Genomic DNA, 23,712 nt, shown 5'->3' on the forward strand with positions numbered 1-23,712 from the left:
ATGTATTCCCCTTTCACCGCCCTCTCCCCCCCGCCCCCCAAGCAGGGAAGCACTACCCTTTGGGAAAAAAGTGCTGGGGGAGGGACTATGCAGGTTGCCAGTAGCCAGGAGGAGCTCCGCAGAGTGAGTGGAGCCCGCGGGTGGGTAGCTCGGAGAGTGCCCCTTCCCTCAGTCCCCCTGCTGGGCTCTGGATGCAGTAGGTTCGCTTTGCGGCCAGTGCCCCAGAGAGTTGGGGGAGGAGGAAAAAGTGGTGAGCAGGGAAGCAGGCTGAACACACCTGGCGCCTAGTGGAATGAAATCTTAATTAATTATTAAACAGAGTTCCCGCGGGAGGGAGCAGGGCTGTGGCAGGCGGGGGTGGGGGTGGGGGTGGGGGCTAGGGGAGGCAGATGGGATGGGGTGAGGTGTGGGCGCCCAGTACCGGTTCAGGCCCAGGGGTCCCTGACAGCCCAGAAGCCGACCCTCCTTGTGCAGGGCAGGGGCCAGGGGGGCGGGGAAGTAATCGCTGCGCGAGGGTGTGTTTGCGGGCTCTGGGAGACCCCAGGGGTGAGGGTGGCGGGAGAAGGCTGGAGGATGCAGCCCCTGGTGGAGGGAGCCGGGAGCCAGCCGGCCGGCCCCCTACCCCCCGGGGTCTTGATCCCAGAACAGTGGCCGCTTGTTTTCCCAGGACTGGGGGAGGGAGCGAGCAGAGGAGAGGAGGGGGCGCGCGGAAGGAGGGGTCGCCTGCTTTAGTCTCCACCACCCCTACCCTGCTCCTGGGAACTGGAGTGGGCCGCCCAGCCCGGTGTCTGGGGAGGGGGAGGGGAGCCCAGACAAAAGGAGCTTGTGCCTTTAAGGCGGGGAGTCGGGGAGCTGGCCGGGAGGGGACTTCTGGATCCGGGGTAGAGGGCGGCTACGCTGGACAGCAAGGAGGGGGCGCGGGCCGTGCGGACGGCTGACGGCCGGAGGGACGGCCGGGACGCGCGGGCACGGAGCAGGACCGCGGGACGGCCGGCCCGCCGGCCGGAGCCCGCGGGGGCGGCGGGGCGGGGGCCCGGGGGAGGCGCCGACCCCGGCCGGCAGGTGAGACGCGCCCGGGAGTGGGGGAAGCGGGCGCTCCGTGCGGCTGGGGGACTCCCGCACAGCTCCGAGAGTTTCTTGGTGGGCGCGGAAGCGGGTTGTCGAGTCTCGAGAGTGTTTGCGGGGAGCCCGAGGCCCGCTGGGGCGGGCGGAAGGCAGTCGGGGAGGAGCTGGGGGGCTCAAGGTTCGCGGCCCCCACTCCCTGCCGCACGCGTCCCTTCCTCCACCCGGAGCCAATTCCCAACCCGGGGAAAGGCGTGCTCTGGGGGAGGCGCCGTCCTGAGGGTTGTTGCAGTGGGGCGAGCCTCCAAGTTTGGGTTATAGTGTGACTGTGTTTCGGGGAAGGAAAGGCAGCTTAGGCGGAGGGAGGGATGCCTCTGTCTGCAAGAGTCTCCCTCTTCTCCCCCCAGACCTTGGAATGCAAGGGAGGGGTGGTGTCAGGGCCTCTGCACCGTGGGCCCGGGAGCAGACTGAAGAACCGGCTCTGGGGCCTTAGTGCAAAGCTAGAAGTGGATCAGGCGGTGGGACTCTCCCCATACCAGAGTATCCTGCGAGGTGGGGCAGCCTGGTGGGCTTGTATGGTTGGGAGTGGAGGTGGGAGCCTTCTGCAGTCTTTAGGAAGACCAAGGGGTGGGGAAGCAAGGAGAAGGTAATGTTGGACCTCTTACAGGGGAGGCTCCTCTACATCTGGAAAGGCCTGGAATTGAGGCCCATGTCCCAGCATGGTGGGTGGTGCTGGCACTGGAGGGCCCTGCCTGGGCAGTGCCTTCTGCCATGAACTTTCTGAAGTCATATTAAATCCCTTGGAGCCTCCTCTTGCCAAGGAGGGCAGGGGCAGAGGGGCCCTGGAGAGAGGGTGGACAGGAAGTGGCCAGGAAGAAGATTTGGGCAAAGCGGTGAACAGAGCCATCCTTGGGGCTGGGCCTTGGCCCATTTCAGACTTCGAGTCTCAGGCTGGCGGATCAAGGTTTGGGAGGGACTGGAGGTATGGGAGGCACTGGGCCTCTGCCTGCCAGGCTGAATGGACATGTGGGAGCCCGTGGTGCCTGGAGCAGCAGATCTGTAGCGTGAAGAGCCAGGGGAGGAGGACATTGTTGGCACAAGCTCAGAAGCCTGTCTCTGGGGAACATGGAGGTGGTCTGTGGCTCATAGTGATGGGTTCCTGGACAAGGAGGACTAAGGGACCATATAGGGAAGTTTTGTGGCTTTGAACAGTGCCCTCCCCTGTTCCTTGCCATGCCAGCCTGACATGGGGTGAGTTCTCCAAGATGGGCAGTGCCTGGAGTGGAGCCCGGGGCTGGATGGTTGCAGTTGTTGGACAATTACAGAGCTCTGAAGCTATCCCCTAGTGGGAGTCAGTGTGTTCTTGGGAGGGTCATGTGTTCCCCTGGACAGCCTCTGCCCTTTCCTCTGGGGGTATGAGCCAGATGTTAGGATGTGCTTCCAGGGGCCTGGGAACATGGCCAGAAGCAGGTCCTGTGGGAACAGAGTTCTGGGCCAGTGGTGCTGGTGGGGATAGTAACAGGTCAAGGGACTGGGTAAAGGGGAGGAGACGAAGGCAAAGTATCATGGGGTGGGGTGGGAAACCTGCTCACTCTGGGCTCTGTCTCCAGCAGCTCTGGGGACTGACAGCTGGGGACACAGGGACTGATAGAACCAGGCGTCTGACTGGCTGGGGAGATGGGTGTTCTTGCTCATGACTTTTCTGTCATTCCATCTCTTGAACACTGGGAGTTTTGGGTTCAAAGTGGCGTAGGGTGGGAGAAGAACTATTTATTGAGTGTGTGCTACGTGACAGGTACTGTTAGAGTCTTTCCTCACAACTTGTACTATTCCCATTGCACAGATGAAGAAACTGACCCAGGGAGATTAAGCAACTTGTCAAAGGCAGTGAAGATAGCAAATAATCGCAATAAGGTTTGAAACCTGGTCTCTCTCCAAAGATCACGCTTCTAATGAAGTATTTTGAAGAGCCAGGCTTTGGTGACTTTTTGCAAATAACATCCCGATCAAAAGTCTTGGGTTTCTGACTGCCTCTCCATATGGTGCTGTTGGTGATGTTAAGAAGTCTGAAGGGTGCGCCACTCTGTGGGATATAGGAGAAGGGATGCAAGAACACTTGGCTGAGGGTGAACCAGGGGTGGGGGTTTCCTCTGTGCAGAGAGATCCCAATTTGCATTGTGCTTTGTGGGCCCCTGGGTGTATGATTGGAGCACAGCTTGTCTGTGCTGGAGGACTGACAGCTGGGGACACAGCTGGAGGGGTCGGTCCTGTGGCCCAGCCCTGGGTACTCTCCCCGTGTCCCTCGTGAATACAAATGTCATGCTTCTGATTGCAGGTTTAAGTACAAGGAGCCCCCCTGGGTGCCCTGTGGGCATGGAGGAGTGTAGCACTGGTGGGGGCACAGGCATCATGCATGACAGTGTTTTCATCCTCACCTCTGGAGCGGGGCTCAGCTGGGAGACACATTGAAGGTGTTGTCATGGGGTCCTCCCACCCAGGTTAAGACACTTCACTCCAGGAGACCTGAGCTCCGGGGCTAATTTGGTTACTCATGATCTCTGTAACTTGGGCCAGCCATATAAAACTGCAGTGGAACTTAGTTTTTTCCCCTGTCAAATCTGTCCTGTGCCCAGGTGGCCACAGGGCCAGCTTCATAAGGTTTTGGTGAAGATCAGATGGCATTATGCCTGTAAAAAGGACCCTGAAAAGTTTAAAGCACAGAGAAAGTGCATGGGAGTGTTATCCATCCACCCACCCATTCATCTACTCAATGAACATGTATTTGGACCCTAGGGAGGTTGAAGACAAACAAATAAGAAAAGTATATAGAATGGCAGTTGCTGATAAGTGCTGCGGAGAAAAATAAAGCATAAAGCTAGGAAGAGAGATAGGGGCTCCAGGAAAGGGGGTTGCTATTTTAATAGAGTGGTTAGGGAAAACTTATGATAAGGGAACATTTGAGCTGTGACCTGAGGAGCTCTTGTCCCAGGCAGAGGGAACAGCAAGCAGCAAGGTCCCAGGCTGGCCTGTGCGTCGTGTATCGGGGACCAGCACAGAGGACGAGTGCGTGAGAGAGATGGAAGAATCATAATATTATCATTATTATTTCACGTCAGCTGCTCTATACCAAAGCCTTTGAGCTTTCTATTTTTTCAACATACATTTATTGAGTCCCTACTATGAGCCAAGTTTAGTACTTGGTGTTGGGGTTAAAACACTGAGCAAAATAGATATACTCTATGTATAATCAGAGGGACACACGTTAAACAAAGGGTGATTTAATTGTAATTGTGATAAGTACCATGGAGGAAATGTACAGAGGGTAAACAGGGAACCAAACTTAGCTGGGACATCTTTCCTGAGGAAGTTCCATGTAAACCGTGACCTGAGGGAGAAGCTGGATTCAGCTCGGCGAAGTGTGCCTAGTGTGTGAGTGTGTGTATGAGTGTGATGGGGAAGGATGTGGAAAGATTCCCTTTGTACAGAGGTCATGGACTGGCAGCTCCTAGGCTGAATCCATTCTGTGGACTTGATTTATTTGGCTTGCAGCATTGAAAAATGTGAGTTACTTGCCAGCATTTAAAAATCAGGAGATTTCTCATTGAAATCTATATATTTGTTTTCAGCTTCTGTTGAAAAATCAGAACAGGCTCCACTGGGACGCCAAGGGCCACAATGTGCTGGTGTGGGCTGGTGCTTGTCCCCGTGCTCAGGGTGTGCACCCTCCTGAACCAGGGTAGCTTTGCTCGTTGACACAGGCACTGGAGTTTGTAATCACCAGGAAATTTGTGCCTTTTAGGGAAGAGGTGAATGTTGAAATGTACTGCTTTGGAATCAGATTGATTTGGGTTAGAATCTTGGTCCTCACACTTATGTGGCAAGTTACCTCACCTCCCTCTGTCTTCGTTTGTTTCCTCACCTGTTGAGTGGGAATACCATGGTCTCCCTCAGAGTCATTTTGTGAGGACAATGTGTCTGAAGCACTGAACTTGGCAATGGGAAGTGCTCAGTTAATAATAGCTACTAGTGGTGGCAGGCTGTGATGATGGTATTAATACTGTCTCATTCTTTTCCTCCCTGCAGCATGTCATGGTTTAGTGGCCTTCTGGTCCCCAAAGTGGATGAACGGAAAACAGCCTGGGATGAATGCAATGGGCAGAAGCGCCCTCGTCACAGGACTCGGACCAGTGGCTTCTGCGCACCCCGCTATATGAGCTGCCTCCGGGATGCACAGCCACCCAGTCCCACCCCTGCAGCCCCACCTCAGTGCCCCTGGCAGGAGGAGGCCTTCATCCGGAGGGGTGGCCCTGGCAAGGGCACTGAGTTGGGGCTGCGGGCCGTGGCCCTGGGCTTTGAGGACCCTGAGACAACAGTGGCAGTTGGGGTGGCTGAGGTGGCACCCGATGTAGCACCCAGGAGCAGGCGATCCTGCTGGCGCCGGCTGGTGCAGGTGTTCCAGTCCAAGCAGTTCCGCTCAGCCAAGCTGGAGCGCCTGTACCAGCGCTACTTCTTCCAGATGAACCAGAGCAGCCTCACGCTGCTGATGGCGGTGCTCGTGCTGCTCACTGCTGTGCTGCTGGCCTTTCATGCCGCGCCCGCCCGCCCTCAGCCTGCCTACGTGGCCCTGCTGGCCTGTGCGGCCGTCCTCTTTGTGGTGCTCATGGTGGTGTGCAACCAACACAGCTTCCGCCAGGACTCCATGTGGGTAGTGAGCTACGTGGTGCTGGGCATCCTGGTGGCTGTGCAGGTTGGGGGCGCCTTGGCAGCCAACCCCCACAGCCCATCCGTAGGCCTCTGGTGCCCCGTGTTCTTTGTCTACATCACCTACACGCTCCTACCCATCCGCATGCGGGCAGCTGTCTTCAGTGGCCTGGGCCTCTCCATCTTGCATTTGATCTTGGCTTGGCAACTCAACCGTGGTGATGCCTTCCTCTGGAAGCAGGTGCGTGGTCAGGAAGACAGGTATGGGGCACCAGGCTAAGAATGAGAAGGGGTCTGGTAACCAAGGGTGGGTGAGTCATGGGTGACTGTGGGGTACAGGGATGTCTGGCTATATCTGGGAAGAGGGGCAAGTGATGGGAGGTCAAGTTTCAGGAGTTGGCCTCCCTTTGGGATCTGGGGCAGAGGGCACTCTTTTTTAAATTTTTTAATTTTTTTAAATAAGTTTCTGTTAAAAGAGCTGACAAGGAAGTGTGTCCTCCAAGACTATTTTTTAAATATATACCACATTTTAAAAATATATTTTATTGATTTTTTTATAGAGAGGAAGGGAGAAGGAGAGGGAGAGGGATAGAGAGTTAGAAACATTGATCAGCTGCCTCCTGCACACTCCCTACTGGGGATGTGCCCGCAACCAAGGTACATGCTTTTGACTGGAATCGAACCTGGGACCCTTCAGTCCACAGGCCGACGCTCTATCCACTGGGCCAAACCAGTTAAGGCAAGAGGGCACTCTTGAGAGGAGGGAGGTCTCCCATACCCAAGCCTGTACTCTCACTGTGGGCCACAATCTACAGCTCTTTGGCTTGAGGCCCTTGAAATAGTGTAATGTAGCCTATAGTGACATAATGTAAGGCTGGAGGTGGAGCTGTTTCAAGCTCAGAGGTCAGTGTAGGTGACCATCCGGGCATTGACATGTCTGGCTCCCAGTTGGCACCTGAGACTCAGGCCCTGGTGCCATCTCTGAAATGTAGCTCTAGGTGGTGATCTGGAGGAAGTGGGCAGGTTTAGATGGAGTTAGCAAGGGAGGAGTTGCCTCTCTCCCGGACCAAGGCTATCTCTGGGAGGACAGGGAAGGTGAAGAGTGGGTCAGTTATCTCCTGGGCTGGGAGTGGTTTGAATGGGGTTGGACTGTAGAAGAGAGGTGTTAGGGTCTGAGCTCATCCTGCCCTCTCCTTTCCCACTGGGCACCAAGGGTCTGGCAGCTCTGCCTTGAGGTTTTCTGCCTGTGCTGGCTGCTGCCTCTGAGTTGAGTGGTTTATGAGGTGGGCTTGACATGGTGTTGAGTGAGAATTAAAGGCTTGGCTGCAGGAGGACCTGGTCTTCCAATGGGCTGTGTTCTCTGTGAGATCCTAGACAACTAACCTTGCCTCTCCCAGCCTTAGTTTCCCAGTCTATAAAACAGGGATAAAAATAGTGTCTACCTCATGATGTTGCTGCTCGGGCCCCACCCTCTCCCAGAGTGACTCTAACAGCAGGGCAGGGCAGCTCAGCCTGCTCATGTGGGGCATGGAGGTGTGGGGAATGCTGTAGGTGCGGGTACCCAGTGAAGGGGCATCCAGGAAGTCCCTGTCAGAGAGACGTGAACTTGTGGAGTCGACCATCTCATGCCATCCCCTTGACTAGGGAGTAGACCAGGCTGTCTTGCCAGGTGATCCTTCAGGGGCTGCTATGGGCACAGCCCCCCAGCCAGCACACCTCATGATCCTGCCATTGGCACCCTGATTTAGATGGTGCTGTCCTCTGTGCTCAAGGTTGGAGGGAGCCAGCCTCCGCCTGGCCCAGGGCTTGTGGCCCCTAGCCCACCCTAGCCCCACCCACAAAGAGGAAGTTGCCTGGGGCTCCCAGGGTGAGAAGCTGGGTGCTCTGGCCTGATGCCCTTCCCAGCCTAGCCTGTGCTCCCAGAACAGAATGTACCTTTTTAAAAGTAACTTTATAGCCCTTTTGTTTGTGGAGCATGTGCCTGCAGGGCACTGTCAGGCCTCTTAAAGGGCCAGGGTCCTTATGCCCCTGCTAGCCCCTTACTTCCCTCCAGGATAGCTATCAAACTGGGCTTTGGACTTGGACTGCCTTCTGGGGGAGGAGGAGCTCGGAGGTGGTGCCTCCCTTCCCCTCCCACCCATCTCTGGTCTCAGCTGGCATGGTGCCCAGAGCCTGACTGGGGAGGCACAGTCCCATGGAGGCCAGGACTATGCCAGCCTCCCGCCTCCCCAGGGGCACCCGGCTGCAACCTCACCCAGGGGGGCCCAGCAAGCACATTCTTCAGGGGAGTGGAGAAAGTTGCCCCTGCCCCTGTGCTGGTTCCAGGGCTAGGGTTTCCATACCTCCTCTCTGAGCTGAGGACCGTTCCCTGCACCCAGTTGGCTCTGGGTTCTGGGTAGGGTGGGGATGTGGCCTCCTTTCTAGGCTCTGAGGAAACCCTTTCCCAGATCCAGCCTTGCTCATACTCACGGGAAGAAGCCTTGAGTCTCTGACCCACTCACTCAGACACACTGAGAGTTTCACCCAGTTAACTCCGCCCCACTTGGAGTCTCCTGCAGTGCCCTGGCATCCATTTTTTCTCACAGTTTGATAGGGGTCTGTGTACAGATCTATTTCAGTCTCGTCCCCCTTCCCCTTCCCTTTATCATGACTCACATTTTCCTCTTGGGCTCCTGGGGCCAGGAAGGGAAGTTGCTTGGTTTGTGCCCCCCCCTCTTTACTTCTCCCCCACTAGGGGCTATTCTTAGAAACCCCTGAGGGAGATAGTGTGCCCCCCTCTTCACCCCTGCTGCTGGGAGGGGGGGCTTGGAATCTGGACTGGGAAGGAAGACCAGGAGGCCAATGGTAGAGGGTCAGAGCTGGAAATGGCTCGGGTTAGCCAGACCCTCCTCCATCTGACCCAAGAAAAGTAAAACTGCGGGCCCCAGAGATTAAGTGACCTGCCCAATTTGCAGGACTAGGTCTGCTTGCGGGCAGAGCCCAGAACTCCTGGCTTCCAGTTGGTGCTCTTTCCCTCCCTTCTCCCAAAACCAGAGCCCTGTCCCAGCCAACTCTGGGGTGGAGCCACGAATGCCAGGTTAACCCCTGAATTTCCAGAAGCACTGAGACCAGCTTCCAGTCAGTGCTACTAATGCTGATTGAGGGTTGAACATCCTGAGATCAGGGTCCTAGGTTATGGGGCCAAGTGTTGGGGGTGGCTGGGCGTGGTGGTGCCCCATCCCAGCTAGGAAGGGTTTTTTGTGCCTATAGAATTGATGACTTCCAAGCCTGGACTTTGAGGCTGGGACTCAAGAGCTTGGGTAAATGGCGTGAGTAGGAACCTTGGACACCTGGAATGTACTGTACAGTAGGGTTAGGACAGAAGCTTTGGAGTCTGACTGCCCTGGACTCAAGCCCCACACCAGTCAATACCAGCTGTGTGATCTTGGGCAAGTTACATAGCTTCTCTGTGCCTCAGTCCCTCACCTTTCAAATGAGATAGTGTTACTTTATGGAGTTGTAAGAAATACATATGTTGATGTATAGAAGACACATATATAGAATCTAGGCATATTGTAGGTAGCAAACAAATTAGCTCCTGTAACAATAACAGTAATTATTATTATTATGTCAGGGCCAGGAGGGACCTTAGAGATCTTCCTCTTCTCCCTCTCCAGGTTCTATATGAGCAGAGGCCCAGAGAGATGAGATGATTGTCCTGGGCACTCACTGAAGGATGTAGGGCTCAGTCTCCTGGGCATTGTCCTGCAAGGAGAAACAGGTGCAGAAGCAGCAGCATTTGTCTTTTGTTTAGGACATTTGTGGGGTAGGAAAGCATAGTGTGCTGGGCTCAGTCCCATGATCTACCTGCCCAGGTTTGTGCTTCTACTCCCAGGAGCTGTGTAAAGATCTCATTTCTAGCCATGCAGTGATCCAGAAAGGGAGCTGGACTCCCGGGGAGTGGGAGGGGGGCGGCTTTGCGGGGGAGTAGGGCAGATGTATCACAGGGTGGGGACAGTTTAGGGACAGATGGTACAGGATCCCTGCCTTCCTCCCCAAAGGAGTTCATCTACAGAACCTAGTCACACCTGTGCATGGGCAGGGTGGTCACCAAGCTTCTGTACCCTCCTGCAGCTCGGTGCCAACATGCTGCTGTTCCTCTGCACCAACGTCATTGGCATCTGCACACACTACCCGGCTGAGGTGTCTCAGCGACAGGCCTTTCAGGAGACTCGTGGCTACATCCAAGCCCGGTTGCACCTGCAGCATGAGAACCGGCAGCAGGTGGGACTGTTCTCCCTGAGGGGCCTTCCCCCACCTCCTCCCGCATAACTTGCAGGTTGGATCTGCTGCCCCATACAGCTCTGTGGGATAGTGTGAATGGTTCTCTGATTGTGTGTCACAGAGGCCCTGTGACACTGGGGTTTCTGACCGGAGGGTGGAAGGGAGGGTGGAAGGGAGCACGTCTGAGGTGTGGTTGAATGTGGGTGGTCAGAGAGGGCTGGGTTGTCCATTTGCTGAGGGCTGTAATGGAGTCAGGCTACCATCCAGAGGAGAAGCACAGGTCTACAGAGAAGTCTGGGAGGGCTCTGGGAAGGTGGTGGAACCAGGAGGGATTAAAAAAGTGAGGCCAAGAAAATAGTGGTGCCCTATCAAAACGACTGGTCTAGGAGCGGCTACTGCTATCAGTGTTGCCCCAGCATGTTGCCATGGAGATGAAAGAAGACATTAACACAAAGAAAGAAGACATGATGTTCCATAAGATCTACATCCAGAAGCATGACAACGTCAGGTAGGGTGGGATGGAAGGATGCCAGGAAAAGTGGGGGATCTGGGAGTCTGGGAGGGTCATGTGGCACCTTCTATCTTCCCCCATCGTCCACAGCATCCTGTTTGCGGACATTGAAGGTTTCACCAGCCTGGCATCCCAGTGCACTGCACAGGAGCTGGTCATGACCCTGAATGAGCTCTTTGCCCGGTTTGACAAGCTGGCTGCGGTGAGGGTGCTGGGCTTGGGGGCAGGGTGGACTGTGGTGGGAGCACACCCTGGCTGGCAGCAGCCTGAGGGTGTGGGGGCAGATAGAGACTGCAGTGAGAGCAATGGGCCTGAGGCGGGGTGGGCAAGAGAGTAAGGTGACTCTCCCCCAACTCTTCCCTCTTTAGGAAAATCACTGCCTGAGGATCAAGATCTTAGGGGACTGTTACTACTGTGTGTCAGGATTGCCAGAGGCCCGGACAGACCATGCCCACTGCTGTGTGGAGATGGGGGTGGACATGATCGAGGCCATCTCGTAAGCAGCACCCCTCCCAGGCTTCCTGGAACTGAAGGTGCCCCCGACTGCTCCTACCCTTTGATATGCTCTCAGGGTTTTTCCTTAGTTTTGGCCAGTTTCTCTGTCTTCGAGATCCATCACTGGGGAGGAGGATGGATCTTTCTTCAGCCCCTGTAAAGGCCCCTGTGTACCTGAGACTCTAGCCAGTGAGGATGGGGTAGCGGGACCAAGGGGGAGGGGGTCAAGGGCTGGAGAGAATGCCAGCTGAACAGGCCCTTGGGGAGAACAGTGATTCCTCTTCTCCTAGCTTAGTTCCACAGATGCTGCTGGACCCCTGCTGGTGAACCCAGTTCTCAAACATTTGTCCTTGAGCCCCATGCAGTTCTCTGCCCACAGCCAGCCAAGGCTGTGCTCCTGTGCCCTGCATCGGGCCTGTCCTTGCCCGCCTGGCTCTGAGGGGAGCGGAAGGCCTGGGCTCTGGGATGGGAGTAGGGAAGACAATGCCAGGAGCTGAGCCAGAGCCACCTCCTCCCAGGCTGGTGCGTGAGGTGACAGGTGTGAACGTGAACATGCGCGTGGGCATCCACAGCGGGCGCGTGCACTGCGGTGTCCTTGGCCTGCGGAAATGGCAATTCGATGTGTGGTCCAATGACGTGACTCTGGCCAACCACATGGAGGCGGGGGGCCGGGCCGGGTGAGTGTGGGGTCCAGGTGGTGAGGATGGGATCAAGGTGGGAGAGCCCAGGTCTCACCCTCCTGTACCCACACAGCCGCATCCACATCACTCGGGCCACGCTGCAGTACCTGAACGGGGACTATGAGGTGGAGCCAGGCCATGGCGGTGAGCGCAACGCGTACCTTAAGGAGCAACACATTGAGACCTTCCTCATCCTGGGCACCAGCCAGAAACGGGTCAGGCCAGGGTGGGTCAGGGGAGGGACAGGCGGGGAGAAGGACAAATGGGAGGTGCAGGCAGAGGCCTTCTCTGGGCCCCTTTCCTAAGCCTGTGCCCATGCTGCCCATACAGAAAGAGGAGAAGGCCATGCTGGCCAAGCTGCAGCGGACACGGGCCAACTCCATGGAAGGGCTGATGCCACGCTGGGTGCCCGACCGAGCCTTCTCCCGGACCAAGGACTCCAAGGCTTTTCGCCAGATGGTGAGGGCCCACAGCACCGGGACTTAGGCCTCACTTTCTTCTTCTTCTTTTTTTTTTTTAACGTTTATTTATTTTCTTTATTGATTAAGGTATTATATATGTGTCCTTATCTCCCCATTGCCCCCCCTGCCCCCACTCATGCCCTCACACCCCTGGTGTCTGTGTCCATTGGTTAGGCTTATATGCATGCATACAAGTCCTTTGGTTGATCTCTCCCCCTTCCCCCTCCCCTCCCCTACCTTCCCTCTGAGGTTTGACGGTCTGATCGATGCTTCTCTGTCTCTGGATCTGTTTTTGTTCATCAGTTTATGTTGTTCATTATATTCCACAAATGAGTGAGGTCATGTGATATTTGTTTTTCTCCAACTAACTATTTCGCTTAGCATAATGCTCTCCAGGTCCATCCATGCTGTTGCAAATAGTAGGAGTACCTTCTTTTTTTTTTTTTTTTTTTTTTTTTTACCACAGCATAGTATTCCATTGTGTAGATGTACCACAGTTTTTTAATCTACTCATCTGCTGATGGGCACTTAGGCTGTTTCCAAATCTCAGCTATGGTGAATTGTGCTGCTATGAACATAGGAGTGCATATATCCTTTCTGATTGGTGTTTCTAGTTTCTTGGGGTATATTCCTAGAAGTGGGATCACTGGGTCAAATGGGAGTTCCATTTTCAGTTTTTTGAGGAAACTCCATACTGTTCTCCACAGTGGCTGCACCAGTCTGCATTCCCACCAGCAGTGCAGGAGGGTTCCTTTTTCTCCACATCCTCAACAGCACTGTTTTGTTGATTTGTTGATGATAGCCATTCTGACAGGTGTGAGATGGTACCGCATTGTCGTTTTGATTTGCATCTCTCGGATGACTTGGAGCATGTTTTCATATGTCTCTTGGCCTTCCTTCTGTCTTCTTTCGAAAAGTATCTATTTTAGGTCCTTTGCCCATTTTTTTATTGGGTTGCTTATCTTCCTTTCGTTAAGTTGTATGAGTTCCCTGTAAATGCTGGAGATTAAACCCTTATTGGAGATAACATTGGCAATTATATTCTCCCATGCAGTGGGCTTTCTTGTTTTGTTGATGGTTTCTTTTGCTGTGCAAAAGCTTTTTATTTTGATGTGGTCCTATATGTTTATTTTCTCTTTAGTTTCCATTGCCCTAGGAGCTGTATTGGTGAAGATATTGCTTCGGCATATTTCTGAGATTTTGCTGCCTGTGGATTCCTCTAAGATTTTTATGGTTTCCCTTCTTACGTTTAAGTCCTTTATCCATTTTGAGTTTATTTTTGTGTATGGTGTAAGTTGGTGGTCTAGTTTCATTTTTTTGCATGTATCTGTCCAATTTTCCCAACACCATTTATTGAAGAGACTGTCTTGACTCCATTGTATGTTCTTGCCTCCTTTGTCAAATATTAATTGAGCATAGTGGTTTGGGTCGATTTCTGGGTTCTCTATTCTATTACATTGGTCTATATGTCTGTTCTTATGCCAGTACCAGGCAGTTTTGAGAATACTGGCTTTGTAGTACAGCTTGATATCTAGTATTAAGATCCCTCCTACTTTGTTCCTCTTTCTCAGGATTCCTGCAGCTATTCAGGGTCTTTTTTTTATTCCAGATGAATTTTTGGAGAGTTTGTTCTAGGTCTGTGAAATATGCCGTTGGTATTTTAATGGCGATTGCATTGAATCTATAGATTGCTTTGGGTAGTATGGACATTTTGATGATGTTGATTCTACCAATCCATGAACACGGTATGTTCTTCCATCTGTTTATGTCTTCCTCTATCTCTTTTTTCAGTGTCCTGTGGTTTTCCGAGTACAGGTCTTTTACCTCCTTCATTAAGTTTATTCCTAGGTATCTTAATTTTTTTGGTGTAATGGTAAATGGGATTGTTTTTTAATCTCTCTTTCTGTAAGTTCACTATTGGTGTATAAAAATGCCATGGATTTGCCCTAGCCGGTTTGGCTCAGTAAATAGAGCATCGGCCTGTGGACTGAAGGGTCCCAGGTTCGATTACGGTCAAGGGCATGTACCTTGGTTGTGGGCACATCCCCGGTAGGGGGTATGCAGGAGGAAGCTGATCGATGTTTCTTTCTCATCAATGTTTCTAACTCTCTATCCCTCTCCCTTCCTCTCTGTAAAAAATCAATAAAATATTTTTTAAAAAATGCCATGGATTTGGGCGTTAATTTTGTATCCTGCTACATTGCCGAATTCATTTATTAAGTCTAATAATTTTTTGATGGAGTCTTTAGGGTTTTCTTTGTACAGTATTATGTCATCTGCAAATAATGACAGCTTTACTTCTTCTTTTCCAATTTGGATGCCTTTTATTTCTTCTTCTTGTCTAATTGCTATGGCTAGCACTTCCAGTACTATGTCGAACAGAAGTGGTGAAAGTGGGCATCCCTGTCTTGTTCCTGTTCTTAGGTGAGATGGTTTTAGGTTTTTGCCCATTGAATGTGATGTTGGCTGTAGGTTTGTCATATAAGGCTTTTATTATATTGAGGTATGATACCTCTATTTCCACTTTGCTGAAGGTTTTTACCAAGAAAGGGTGTTGGATTTTGTCACATGCTTTTTCTGCATCAATTGATATGACTGTGTGGTTTTTATCTCTCAATTTGTTCATGTGATGTATCACATTTATTGATTTGCAGATATTGTACCATCCTTGCCTCCCCGGGATAAATCCTACTTGGTCATGGTGTATGATCTTTCTGATGTAGTGCTAGATCCAATTTGCTAGAATTTTGTTAAGGATTTTGGCATCTATGTTCATGAGGGATATTGACCTGTAATTCTCTTTATTTGTGTTGTCTTTGTCTGGTTTTGGTATTAGGGTGATGCTGGCTTCATAGAATTAGGCTTCATTTTCTTGTCTCCCTTAATACTCTGTGTCCCCCTTCCCTCTTCTTCCTGCCTTGTTGTGACTGCCATCACTATGAATGATTTCTGGTATTGGGGGTGGGAGAGATGATATCATCCCAAGGGTCCCAAGATTCCCAAAGAATATGGGGGAACCCTCAGCAGTGTTGGGGAGGGGGAAGCAGGGCAGACAGCTTTTTCTTCACTTGCACACTCTGTCCCTTTCTCTAGGGCATTGATGATTCCAGCAAAGACAAGTAAGTTGGGTGACTGAGGAGGAGGATGTGGGGACGGCATTTGCACCTGGGACAGGGTTGTGGGGAGCAGAGGTCCCCCTCTCCTGGACCTTAAATGTTTTGTGTGAGAGCAGGTGCCACACACTCGCTCACACTCAGTCTAGGTGCTGCCCATGTCCTTCTCTTTGCATGGCCTCTCAATGGCCATGCTCATGCACCTGGTGAAGCCATGTCCTCTGCCCTCAGCCGGGGAGCTCAAGATGCCCTGAACCCTGAGGATGAGGTAGACGAGTTCCTGGGCCGTGCCATCGATGCCCGCAGCATCGATCAGCTGCGCAAGGACCACGTGCGCCGGTTCCTGCTCACCTTCCAGAGAGAGGATCTTGAAAAGAAGGTTGGGGCGATGCGGAAGGAGGAGGGCTGGGGGAGGAGGCAGGTCCAGGCAGGGAAGTCTGAGCACAGGTGAGGGAACAGGAGAGGGTTTGGCGGAATGGGGAGGTGACCACAGGTCACGGTGGGAATTCCTATCAACTAGGCCAACTGCTTCTCCCCCTTGAGGCCCTGGTAGCATGCTCCTCCCTAGGGCAGAGCCCAGTGCCAGCTCAGCCTCCTCTCCCTCAGTATTCGCAGAAAGTGGATCCCCGTTTCGGAGCCTACGTGGCCTGTGCCCTGTTGGTCTTCTGCTTCATCTGCTTCATCCAGCTCCTCGTCTTCCCACAGTGAGAGCCCTGCCCCTCCTTGCTCAGCCTCTCTTCCCTCCAGCACCTCTCAAAACCTCCCTAAACACCCACACAAACATCTACAGAAGCCCACAGTCCCTGGAGCCCAAGCCCTGCCCATCTGGGGAGCGGGAAGTGGGACAAGGACACCCAGTCTTCCAGAGTAACATTTATGCGGGCTCTCGTCTGCCCCAGCTCAACGCTGATGCTTGGGATCTATGTCGGGATCTTCCTGCTGCTGCTGATCACGGTGCTGATTTGCGCCGTGTACTCCTGTGGCTCTGTGAGTAGGGGCCTTCCAGGGCTGGTGGGAGAGGGCAGGATGGGCCAGGGGTGGTCACATGGGGAGAGGGAGGAGAAGGTCGTGTCTCTTCATTGGGCCCCACCCCTGGGTGGCCATACCCCTGGCTGATGTAGCCTCCAACTCATCTGTCTCCTACCTGCAGCTTTTTCCTGAGGCCCTGCAACGCCTGTCACGCAGCATTGTCCGCTCGCGGGCACACAGCACTGCAGTTGGCATCTTTTCAGTCCTGCTTGTGTTCACCTCCGCCATCGCCAACATGGTAAAGGTCCTCCCTCCTGCATGCCAAACCCTGCTCTGGGCTCTGGGGCACATTTCCTGCCCTCAGGGAGCCTGTTTTCCCAAAGGAGGGGGTGAGGTCAGTTCCAGTCCTCCGTCCTTGATCTCCCCATCTTGTCATCCCTCAGTGAGAACTTGGGCCCCTGGAGTATAGGCACCTGGAGTATGGCCCTTGTGCCTTGGTTACCCTGATATACCTCTCCCCACTTCTACAGTTCACCTGCAACCACACCCCCATACGAACCTGTGCAGCGAGGATACTGAATGTAACACCTGCCGACATTACCGCCTGCCACCTGCAGCAGCTCAATTACTCTCTGGGTCTTGATACTCCCCTGTGTGAGGGCACCGCCCCCACCTGCAGCTTCCCTGAGGTGACCAAGCTGTGCTTAGCAGGGCAGGGGGAGGGGCTTCCTGATTAGCACCACTATTGACCCCTCTGTGCCAGACCTGGTGATGGGCACTGGGATCTCACCAAAGTCGCCAACTCAGGAGCAGCCAGGGGCCCTGATGTGCTTGGGGTTGACTGGAGGGTGGAAGAGGTTCAGAGTTGAGGTTGTGGAGGGGAGCTCAGGTGAGGCAGGGGAGGGCAGGGCTCTCTCTGCATGGGGGCACCTTGGCTTCTGCCTTCACCCAACACCTCTGCTGTCACCCCCAGTACTTCGTCGGGAACATGCTGCTGAGTCTGTTGGCCAGCTCTGTCTTCCTGCACATCAGTAGCATCGGGAAGTTGGCCATGATCTTTGTCCTGGGGCTCATCTATTTGGTGCTGCTTCTGCTGGGCCCCCCAGCCACCATCTTTGACAACTATGATCTGCTGCTTGGTGTCCATGGCTTGTGAGTTCATCCTCAGGCCCTTTCATCCCCCAGAAGTCTCTCTGGTGCCCAGGCCCCTTGTGCCCTTGGAATGTCACCACTCACCCTCATCAGTGCAGGGAAAGGAGGTGGTGGAGGAACTCCCAGCATATAACCCCAAACTGTCACCCCAAGGAAACACCAGTGCTGGGAAATCCCTGTGTCTTTAGGTTAGACATTAAAAAAAAAATCCCCTTTCGAATTTGCATGCTTTCATGTCCACTCTTGTGTCACACAGCTGCTTGGTGGCAGAGCCCTGGCTAGGAACCAAAACTTCTGACTCCTGCTTGAGGGCTTTGCCTGGGACACCACTCTGGCTTTTCCTCTGTAAAACCCCACCCCTTGTGATATGTGGCCATGGCTTGGTGTAGTTGAAAAAGCCCTGGAGTCCATTGGGTTTGAATCCCTGCTTTGCCACTCATTAGCTGTGTGACCTTGAACAGGTGATTAACTTTTCTGCGCCCCAGTTTCCTCATCTGTTAAATGACAATGCCACCTGTATCACAGGGTGGTTGTGAAGATGGTAGTAACTAACACTGTCATGCTAAGCCTTTTGCATGCATTATTTAGATCTCATCCCTCTTTTGTTGATGAGGAAACAGGCTTGGAGAGCTAAGCAACTTGTACTAGGTCACATAGCTGGTAAGTAGAGGAGCCAGGAGTGGAACCTCTGCTCTTAATGAGTGACTATAAGCAAAGCCCTGGCCCATTGTCTGGTTTGTAGTATGTGCTCAGTAGATGCAGTTTCTGTCTCCCCTTCCCTGCCCCTACTCACTATCCCAGGGAGAACCGATGACTTTGTCTCTTGTGTCTTCCTGCCAGGGCTTCTTCCAATGAGACCATCGATGGGCTGGACTGGTGAGTAAGGGCTCTGAGGCCGTGAAGAGTAGGGCTGCCAGATACCTCCTTCAGACACTGAGCATGCCTCTGCTTACCCGCAGCCCAGCTGCAGGGAGGGTGGCACTCAAATACATGACCCCCGTGATTCTGCTGGTGTTTGCGCTGGCACTGTATCTGCATGCTCAGCAGGTGGAATCGACTGCCCGCCTGGACTTCCTCTGGAAACTGCAGGTGACTGTGTGGGCCCGGGAAAGGGGAGAGGATTTGGGGGGCAGAGCCTAGGCCAAACCAGAAATGCATCTCATTAGCTGGCTAAGGCTCTGGCCGCCCCAAGCCCACCTTGGCTCCATGCCTCCTCTGTGTCTCTGTTCCTGCCTTCTTCACCCTTTTGCCTGTTCTTTAGGCCTCATCTGTCCATGCCTTCCTTCTCCCACGTGGTTCCCTCTTATGCCCACCTTCAGGCATTGGCTGCTGCACCCGCCCCTTGTGAATGGTGGGCACTGGGTGATGGGTGTGGTGTCCACAGGCAACAGGGGAGAAGGAGGATATGGAGGAGCTCCAGGCCTACAACCGGAGGCTGCTGCACAACATTCTGCCCAAGGATGTGGCCGCCCACTTTCTGGCCCGGGAGCGCCGGAACGATGAGCTCTACTATCAGTCTTGTGAGTGTGTGGCTGTCATGTTTGCCTCCATTGCCAACTTCTCTGAGTTCTACGTGGAGCTGGAGGCAAACAATGAGGGCGTCGAGTGCCTGCGACTGCTCAACGAGATCATCGCTGACTTTGATGAGGTGCTTGTCTAGTCAGCTGGTGCTGGCAGAGTGGGAGGAACTCTGGTTGAGAAGGCTGGGTTGGAGGGGTGGGTGGAGAAGGGAGGGAGATTTTATGGGACCCAGAGATGTTAGGGGCAGGGTAAGGGTAGGTATCTTGGAGGGAGGATAGGGACCCATGAAGGTGTTAAGAGGCAGCATAGAGGGGAGCCCCAGTGGGGAAGGATCATCATTGTTAGGGAGCAAAGGAGGACAAGAGGATCTGGAGGAGTCAGGATAGGTACAGGTGAATGTCATTGAAGAATAAAGCAAGAGTCTATGGACAGAGCCCAATGAGGCCAAGTAAGCAAGATGGTCCCCGAAATAGAGGAAATAGAAGCAAAATATAAGGAAGTGTCCTAAACATCCAGGCCAGGGATGGGCTTTCCACTCTTCTGGAGGGGCGGCACTTCCTCACTCTGGGACTTGGTTTCCCAAAAGGTCAGGGTTGGAATAATTGATGCTCAATATCCCTTCTGTGGTCTGGATCCTGTGAGTGAGCTATTGAGTGGACCTGAAGCTGAGCACTCAAGCCCTGGCCTGGGTTCTGATGGCTGCCTGGTGAGGGAGGCCTGTCTTCCTGGCTCCTCAGTCCTGCTCCGAGACCAGCAGCTGGGGAGGGAGGCTCTCTCACTAAAAGGAGGGGAGCTGTTGAGACAGGGCAGTGGGGAAGGGGCCAGGGCATGGCAAGGAATGGGCACTGGGGGCAGGGCTGGTTTTGGCCTCTTTGCCTTGAGAGCCGGGGTCCCCTGTGCTGTCCAGATCATCAGTGAGGAGCGGTTCCGGCAGCTGGAGAAGATCAAGACGATTGGCAGCACCTACATGGCTGCCTCGGGGCTAAATGCCAGCACCTATGATCAGGTGGGCCGTTCCCACATCACTGCCCTCGCAGACTATGCCATGCGGCTAATGGAGCAGATGAAGCACATCAATGAGCACTCCTTCAACAATTTCCAGATGAAGATTGGTGAGAGGGCCTGGTGGCTGGAGGGTTTCCCAGGGCTGTTTCTGGGGAAAGCCCAGGGACCAGGCAGGACAGCATCACAGATCCCCCATCAGGACACTTGTCAGTTTCCTTTCTCTCACTATATTGTCTGATATGAAGGATAAAAATCATTCATTGAGGGCCAACTACGTGCTGGGCACTGTTTCACACTTTAATCCTCACATTATCATCCCCTTTTACAGATAAGATAAAGAAACTGACTCTCAGAGATTAAGTAATTAGTAAGTGGTTGAACTGGCATTCAAAACCAGGTTTATGTCGACTCCAGTACCTGTGCCCTTACCTACGGCCAGTGTGATGAGGGGTATCTCCTCTCAGATGAACTGAGGATGGGAGTGGTTAATAGCATAGGTCCTGTAGTCAGACTGTCTGGTTTGAATTCTGGATATTTCACCTACTGGCTTATTTAGCAAGTCATCCACCTTCTCTTAGCTTCACTTGCCTTATCTGGAAAATGGGGATACTGATACCTACCTTTTAGGGCTTTTGAGAGGATGAAATACTAATGGAAATGCTTACAAGAGTGGTTGGCACAGAGCACACATTCAGTCGGTGAGCTGCTGTCCCAGCAGAGCCGTCCTGCCTCGGGGGAGCTCCTCACCTGACAGGACCATTCTTTACAACCAGGACACTTGTCCCTTTGCCATTTTCTTCTCTGCGTCCTTCTAAAGGTGCCAGGAGGTGAGATGACTCCCTGGGTGACCCTGGAAAGCCACTCATCTCAAATGTCTTACTGCTCTCTCCACCCCAGGACTGAACATGGGCCCCGTTGTGGCAGGCGTCATTGGGGCTCGGAAGCCACAGTATGACATCTGGGGGAACACAGTGAATGTCTCTAGCCGGATGGACAGCACAGGGGTTCCTGACCGAATCCAGGTGAGGGGCATGTGAGCAGAGGCTTATACGGGTATGGGTCCAGGGGGCTTCTGTAGATCCTTTTCTGCAATCCTTAGGACAGAGATAGGGTGGCAGTGTGCTGTGGTTGGTGGGGTGGGGATTGGGGGAGGGCAGCTAGTGTGATGAGAGGACCCCTGGGCCCCTACAAATGTAGCAGGAAGGACCCCAGCTAAGCAGTCTCCCTTCCCATCCTCCTAGGTGACCACGGACCTGTACCAGGTTCTAGCTGCCAAGGGCTACCAGCTGGAGTGTCGAGGGGTGGTCAAGGTGAAGGGCAAGGGGGAGATGACCACTTACTTCCTCAATGGGGGTCCCAGCAGTTAGCAGGGCCCAGCTACTAATTTAGCTGAAGGGACCAAGGTGGGCATTTGAGTGGACTCCGTGCTTGCTGGATGAAGCTGTGGCAGGGGGCACTGTACCTCAAGACCCCGCTGACCACAAAAGGGAACACCCAGCAGGCTGTGCTTGGACCATGCTCATTTGCCCTCAGGCTGGAGAATGAGGTGATACCAAGAGGGTTTTGTAAGTGACTTTCTTTTTAAACTGAGGCAGGGCTGTTCTCTCTCCTTTCTTCCAGCTTTTGGGAGCAGGGGAGGGGGTAACAGTGGGAGCCTTCCTGCCTGAAAGATGGAAATGACAGCTTGCCATGCCTCCCTTTCCCTGTCTGGGCAGCAGGCTCAGGGCTGGGCCCTTCTTTCCCTTTTTCCTGGGAATACTTTGTACAAAGACTGGGGCAGGTGTGAAGAGTGCCTATTCCATGCTTGCCTTTGCTATGCCTGCATCCCCAGCATGGTCCTGGGGCCCCCTGACCCCAGCCAGGTCTCCCTCCTAGGCACAGGCAGAGAAGGGAGATGCTCTCAGAACCCAGTTCTGTCCATATTTCAGGGGAATGTTTCCATTTGCCAAATCCAAGTCCCATGATCTGTCCCCAAAGGGGAACAAAGGGACTTCTGACAGCTCAGATTTAGCCCCAGTTCCTGCAAAGTGTCAGGGAAAGGGGCATCTGGCCTCATTGGTACTGTGAAAATGCCCGGCCAGAGAGCAGGCATTTATGTGGGGATGTCAGAGCAGGGCCTGGAAATTCACCTGTAGGTGCCAAAGAGAGCAGGCTGGCCAGGGAGGGGGGTGGGGCCGGACTCCGGTCTGAGGGCCCAAAGGTCAGGACCAGGTCACCCTGCCCCTGTGCTCTCTTGCTGTCTGCTGGCAAGGGGGGCTGGAGCTTCTCTACCACTTCTGTTGCCAAGTTAGAAAAGGGCCAGGGCATGGAAGAAGGTGACCTTGATCCCAAACTATCCTCCCAAGCCTTTGGCACTGGGAGGGCCTGTGTGTCTGTGCAATGTGTGTGCATGTCGGTCTTTGTGTGCGTGTCTGTTGTCCAGGACTGTGTCCTTCCTGCTCCTGTTCCTCAGCTCTCCACCCAGGCTGCCTCTCTCCTGTAGGCCTCTGTCTGCTGGGGAAAGGCGGTGTTTCAGGTTTCAAAGGATGGAGAGAGATGCCCAGGTTGCACAGGAGTGGGATTTGGTGTCCTGGCAAGAGAAGGGGTCCCCGGGGAGAAGAGTCCTTTTTGTGCCAAATCCCTAAGTGCCATTTGGGGCCATGTGTGCAGCATAACTATCTCCCTGCCTGGGCAGAGACCAGCCTGAACTGTCTGGGGTTTGGTGGGCAGAAAGGCTCAGGACTTTCCTGGGTTTCCCAGCTGGTGTCCTGGGGTGAGGTATGCTTTGGTACTGGGGTAGCATGGGATCCTTCTGAGGACCCAGATACTGGTACTAGGGGATGGGGTAGGGGGACCTGAAAGTTGGCCTTCCCCAGCCTTCAGCCTAATCTAGCATGTTTCAGGCTCCCCAACCCCATAAAGCCTGCAAGGGCTGGCAGGAGGGTTAGGAGGCTGGATTCTATATTCCTGTCCTATCCCTGCCTTCTTTTTATCCCTTTCCCTGCAACCTCTTGCCTCTGGCCTGAATTAGTTGGTGCCTTGGTTTCTCTGTCTGTACCTATTGAAGCCTGAATTTTGCTTAAAGACTGCTTTGTTTTGGAGGTGATGAGAGGCAAAGGAGAGTGGGTCCCAGAGTTGCTGGGTTGGGAGTAGAAAGGGCAAGTTCCCTTCTTCATGCCCTTTCTGACTCTAGCTCCTGGTAGAGGCCTGGTTTCTGATTTGAACTGCCTGCCTTTGGGGAATCTTCATGCATCAACCAAACAGGCCATTAGGCACTTAGTTAAGACAAGGCAGGAAGAGGGGAAAAGACTAGTTGGTCCAGACGGAATATCAACTTCCTTCCCTCGGGCTATATCCCTGGATAGGAAGGGACTGCTTGGAGACATGGGGTGGGGGTGAGGGTATAAGGAGACCAGAGTGGGAAGACCGCAGTCTTGGGTGACTTGTCTCTGCTTCTTGCTAGGCGGGAAGGGCCTGTCCACACCCTGACTCCCTGTACCACAGTGCCAGCCATGCTCTTCTCCCGGGCTATCACTGTCCCCTTCTTCACTGGTTGGTGGGAGAAACCAGTAGAGAGGAGGCCCAGGGACTTGGTTTTATACTGTAACCACTGTGGGCGGGGGGAGGGTGATGTACCATGTATTTCAGTGAAATATTTAATATATTTAAATATCAATAAAATCAAACTCTTTGTAAAATTCCTGTTCTCTGCAGCTGTTCTGGGCCTCGGGTTGGGTCAGATTCAGCAGGGCCTGGTGTGGAGGCAGCCTCCTGCCTGAAGGCTGTGTGGACCTCGGTTG

The 23,712-nt window shown here is 53.5% G+C and overlaps 1 protein-coding gene across 2 annotated transcripts; it reads left to right on the top strand.

Moving 5' to 3' along the window:
• The first annotated feature begins 976 nt into the window (after positions 1-976).
• ADCY6 (adenylate cyclase 6) lies at positions 977-23,606 on the top strand. Of its 2 annotated transcripts, XM_080662065.1 has the most exons (22): positions 977-1,062; positions 5,146-6,004; positions 9,877-10,026; positions 10,413-10,534; positions 10,628-10,739; positions 10,906-11,033; positions 11,551-11,709; positions 11,786-11,927; positions 12,043-12,171; positions 15,267-15,292; positions 15,518-15,665; positions 15,893-15,990; positions 16,186-16,273; positions 16,437-16,553; positions 16,786-16,944; positions 17,229-17,407; positions 18,248-18,283; positions 18,367-18,496; positions 18,792-19,055; positions 19,836-20,040; positions 20,831-20,955; positions 21,175-23,606. In XM_080662065.1, exons 2-22 carry the CDS (start codon positions 5,147-5,149, stop codon positions 21,298-21,300), a joined length of 3,501 nt encoding a protein of 1,166 aa, XP_080518191.1. In that variant the 5' UTR covers positions 977-1,062; position 5,146; the 3' UTR covers positions 21,301-23,606. The 2 variants fall into 2 exon arrangements, with proteins under 2 accessions (XP_080518191.1, XP_080518190.1); XM_080662064.1 differs by lacking the exons at positions 977-1,062; positions 11,551-11,709 and having other exon boundaries at positions 5,145-6,004.
• Positions 23,607-23,712: the final 106 nt, after the last annotated feature.

The sequence above is a fragment of the Plecotus auritus genome (genome assembly GCF_963455305.1).
Source record: "Plecotus auritus genome assembly, chromosome: 3".
Classification (NCBI taxonomy): Eukaryota; Metazoa; Chordata; class Mammalia; order Chiroptera; family Vespertilionidae; genus Plecotus; species Plecotus auritus.

Bases quoted from the DNA above. Each gene is read 5' to 3' on its own strand.
- ADCY6 (XM_080662065.1), top strand. From the start codon at position 5,147: ATGTCATGGTTTAGTGGCCTTCTGGTCCCCAAAGTGGATGAACGGAAA. The intron at 10,027-10,412 runs GTGGGACTGTTC...CGACTGGTCTAG, and splicing joins AGCATGAGAACCGGCAGCAG to GAGCGGCTACTGCTATCAGT. The intron at 12,172-15,266 runs GTGAGGGCCCAC...CCCTTTCTCTAG, and splicing joins CCAAGGCTTTTCGCCAGATG to GGCATTGATGATTCCAGCAA.